Source organism: Physella acuta, unplaced genomic scaffold, assembly GCF_028476545.2.
Source record: "Physella acuta isolate Inbredline_101_S28 unplaced genomic scaffold, ASM2847654v3 ptg000105l, whole genome shotgun sequence".
In the NCBI taxonomy this organism is placed as follows: domain Eukaryota; kingdom Metazoa; phylum Mollusca; class Gastropoda; family Physidae; genus Physella; species Physella acuta.
In genome coordinates this window covers 1225-6157 of record NW_026731625.1, presented here as the reverse complement: position 1 = coordinate 6157, position 4933 = coordinate 1225, and the positions used below count along the sequence as shown (strand labels likewise).

The 4933-nt window shown below is 47.1% G+C and overlaps 2 protein-coding genes across 2 annotated transcripts; one reads left to right on the top strand and one right to left on the bottom strand.

Annotated features, from left to right (window-relative positions):
• Positions 1 to 405: 405 nt before the first annotated feature.
• Positions 406 to 867, bottom strand: LOC131932158 (periaxin-like). Its single transcript, XM_059289025.1, has one exon. It carries the CDS (start codon positions 865 to 867, stop codon positions 406 to 408), a length of 462 nt encoding a protein of 153 aa, XP_059145008.1.
• A 3151-nt stretch (positions 868 to 4018) lies between these two features.
• On the top strand, positions 4019 to 4732 carry LOC131931726 (salivary glue protein Sgs-3-like). The gene has a single exon (XM_059288555.1). It carries the CDS (start codon positions 4019 to 4021, stop codon positions 4730 to 4732), a length of 714 nt encoding a protein of 237 aa, XP_059144538.1.
• Positions 4733 to 4933: the final 201 nt, after the last annotated feature.

Sequence of the window (4933 nt, the reverse complement as noted above, 5' to 3'; positions counted from 1 at the left end):
TGAGTTAAGAAAAACGTGTTAAAAATACTTTTATAGTGACTAGCTTTTAAATGCACTGAAAATAAGAAAATAAAACTAATTTACTTTCTCTAATAAAAGCTTTTGTCGCTAAAATATGTAAAACATCTCATTTTCGACAAATGTTTTTATTTAAGAAAGTAAATTAGTTTTTATTTTCTTATTTGCAGTGCATTTAAAAGCTTGTCGTCATAAAAGTTTTAATTTTATATTTGTGTTATTTTGACTTCGCTTCGAATTATTGGCCAGTACAAATGTTGGGGCAAACGATAGAAGGTCTTGGCTACACCTAGACGACCAGCGATGGCTGTGTCATGTGCAAGATGCAATACCTCGTGTCGATAAGATTTTGGGACTACCAGTTGAGTGAGCACAGTCCACGGTTCGTTAGCACAAACATCTGGGGCACGGAACATCTGGGGCACGGAACATCTGGGGCACGGAACATCTGGGGCACGGAACATCTGGGGCACGGAACATCTGGGGCACGGAACATCTGGGGCACGGAACATCTGGGGCACGGAACATCTGGGGCACGGAACATCTGGGGCACGGAACATCTGGGGCACGGAACATCTGGGGCACGGAACATCTGGGGCACGGAACATCTGGGGCACGGAACATCTGGGGCACGGAACATCTGGGGCACTGAACATCTGGGGCACGGAACATCTGGGGCACGGAACATCTGGGGCACGGAACATCTGGGGCACTGAACATCTGGGGCACGGAACATCTGGGGCACGGAACATCTGGGGCACGGAACATCTGGGGCACGGAACATCTGGGGCACGGAACATCTGGGGCACGGAACATCTGGGGCACGGAACTTCCGCCACATGACGTCATCCTAGACATAGTAGCAAATTGGTTGATTATTTTTTTCCGTGACGGTTGCTGCGTTGCTTCTGATTGCTCAACAGGGCCGGCGCTACCTATAAGGCGAACTAGGCGGCCTCTTAGGGCGCTGTCCGTAGGGGGCGCCAAAATGGGTTGGAAAAATAAATTGAAAGTTTGAGGGGGGGGGGGGGGGCCGCAAATCGAAAATTTGTCCCCGGGCACCGGGAAAGGTCGCTACGCCTCTGATAATACGGGGGCACGAAAAAAATTGCGGGGGGAGGGGGGGGCCTATGGCGCTAAACAACCTGGTGTTTCTCAAAATACTGGATCCAGCTTCTGCTCTAGGACTTGAGTGCTATAGGACTTGAGTGCTATAGGACTTGAGTGCTCTAGGACGAATGCTATAGGACTTGAGTGCTATAGGACTTGAGTGCTCTAGGACGAATGCTATAGGACTTGAGTGCTATAGGACTTGAGTGCTATAGGACTTGAGTGCTCTAGGACTTGAGTGCTATAGGACTTGAGTGCTCTAGGACGAATGCTATAGGACTTGAGTGCTATAGTACTTGAGTGCTATAGGACTTGAGTGCTCTAGGACTTGAGTGCTATAGGACTTGAGTGCTATAGGACTTGAGTGATCTATGACTTGAGTGCTATAGGACTTGAGTGCTCTAGGACGAATGCTATAGGACTTGAGTGATATAGGACTTGAGTGCTATAGGACTTGAGTGATCTATGACTTGAGTGCTATAGGACTTGAGTGCTATAGGACTTGAGTGCTATAGGATTTGAGTGCTCTAGGACTTGAGTTGTATTATCAAGATTTCTTACCAGTGGCGGAACTAGAAAAAATGGGCAACCATACATATTGGCTCATATATAAATATATATATATATATATATATATATATATATATATATATATATATATATATATATATATATATATATATATATATATATATATATATATATATATAAATATATAAATATATATATATATATATATATATATATATATATATATATATATATATATATATATATATGTATATATATATATATATATATATATATATATATATATATATATATATATATATATATATATAGGTTTTATGACAAATGATCTCAGGGCATATCTCATACAAAATATCCTACAGCTAAATTGTAATAGTATATAATATGATTTTAGTTGATTTAAACTTTTTTTATTGACTGTCAACATGTTTTTGTTTACCTTTTTACGCATAATAATCTATCTTCTATATATATATATATATATATATATATATATATATATATATATATATATATATATATATATATATAAGCACTGTATGTCTGTCTGTGTATCTGTCTGTCTGTCCCATGCTTACATTCCCGGTCAGGTCGGACATTCACGTTAACCTCTCCCCAGCCACCTTAGGTCAAAGACCAGGCGACCATACTACCCCAGCCTGTACACTGGTGGGACACGAATGTATTCCACTACAACCAGGCGACCATACTACGCCAGCCTGTACACTGGTGGGACACGAATGTATTCCACTACAACCAGGCGACCATACTACCCCAGCCTGTACACTGGTGGGACACGAATGTATTCCACTACAACCAGGCGACCATACTACCCCAGCCTGTACACAGCGTAGTGGGACACGAATGTATTCCACTACAACCAGGCGACCATACTACGCCAGCCTGTACACAGCGTGCTTGGACACGAATGTATTCCACTACAACCAGGCGACCATACTACCCCAGCCTGTACACAGCGTGGTGAGACACGAATGTATTCCACTACAACCAGGCGACCATACTACCCCAGCCTGTACACAGCGTGCTGGGACACGAATGTATTCCACTACAACCAGGCGACCATACTACCCCAGCCTGTACACAGCGTAGTGGGACACGAATGTATTCCACTACAACCAGGCGACCATACTACTCCAGCCTGTACACAGCGTGATGGGACACGAATGTATTCCACTACAACCAGGCGACCATACTACCCCAGCCTGTACACTGGTGGGACACGAATGTATTCCACTACAACCAGGCGACCATACTACCCCAGCCTGTACACAGCGTAGTGGGACACGAATGTATTCCACTACAACCAGGCGACCATACTACTCCAGCCTGTACACAGCGTGATGGGACACGAATGTATTCCACTACAACCAGGCGACCATACTACCCCAGCCTGTACACTGGTGGGACACGAATGTATTCCACTACAACCAGGCGACCATACTACCCCAGCCTGTACACAGCGTGCTTGGACACGAATGTATTCCACTACAACCAGGCGACCATACTACGCCAGCCTGTACACAGCGTGGTGAGACACGAATGTATTCCACTACAACCAGGCGACCATACTACCCCAGCCTGTACACTGGTGGGACACGAATGTATTCCACTACAAGCAGGCGACCATACTACTCCAGCCTGTACACAGCGTGATGGGACACGAATGTATTCCACTACAACCAGGCGACCATACTACCCCAGCCTGTACACTGGTGGGACACGAATGTATTCCACTACAACCAGGCGACCATACTACCCCAGCCTGTACACTGGTGGGACACGAATGTATTCCACTACAACCAGGCGACCATACTACCCCAGCCTGTACACAGCGTGCTTGGACACGAATGTATTCCACTACAACCAGGCGACCATACTACGCCAGCCTGTACACAGCGTGGTGAGACACGAATGTATTCCACTACAACCAGGCGACCATACTACCCCAGCCTTACACTGGTGGGACACGAATGTATTCCACTACAAGCAGGCGACCATACTACCCCAGCCTGTACACAGCGTGATGGGACACGAATGTATTCCACTACAACCAGGCGACCATACTACGCCAGCCTGTACACTGGTGGGACACGAATGTATTCCACTACAACCAGGCGACCATACTACGCCAGCCTGTACACTGGTGGGACACGAATGTATTCCACTACAACCAGGCGACCATACTACGCCAGCCTGTACACTGGTGGGACACGAATGTATTCCACTACAACCAGGCGACCATACTACCCCAGCCTGTACACTGGTGGGACACGAATGTATTCCACTACAACCAGGCGACCATACTACCCCAGCCTGTACACAGCGTGATGGGACACGAATGTATTCCACTACAACCAGGCGACCATACTACCCCAGCCTGTACACTGGTGGGACACGAATGTATTCCACTACAACCAGGCGACCATACTACCCCAGCCTGTACACTGGTGGGACACGAATGTATTCCACTACAACCAGGCGACCATACTACCCCAGCCTGTACACTGGTGGGACACGAATGTATTCCACTACAACCAGGCGACCATACTACCCCAGCCTGTACACTGGTGGGACACGAATGTATTCCACTACAACCAGGCGACCATACTACCCCAGCCTGTACACTGGTGGGACACGAATGTATTCCACTACAACCAGGCGACCATACTACCCCAGCCTGTACACTGGTGGGACACGAATGTATTCCACTACAACCAGGCGACCATACTACCCCAGCCTGTACACTGGTGGGACACGAATGTATTCCACTACAACCAGGCGACCATACTACGCCAGCCTGTACACTGGTGGGACACGAATGTATTCCACTACAACCAGGCGACCATACTACGCCAGCCTGTACACTGGTGGGACACGAATGTATTCCACTACAACCAGGCGACCATACTACGCCAGCCTGTACACTGGTGGGACACGAATGTATTCCACTACAACCAGGCGACCATACTACCCCAGCCTGTACACTGGTGGGACACGAATGTATTCCACTACAACCAGGCGACCATACTACCCCAGCCTGTACACAGCGTGATGGGACACGAATGTATTCCACTACAACCAGGCGACCATACTACCCCAGCCTGTACACTGGTGGGACACGAATGTATTCCACTACAACCAGGCGACCATACTACCCCAGCCTGTACACTGGTGGGACACGAATGTATTCCACTACAACCAGGCGACCATACTACCCCAGCCTGTACACTGGTGGGACACGAATGTATTCCAC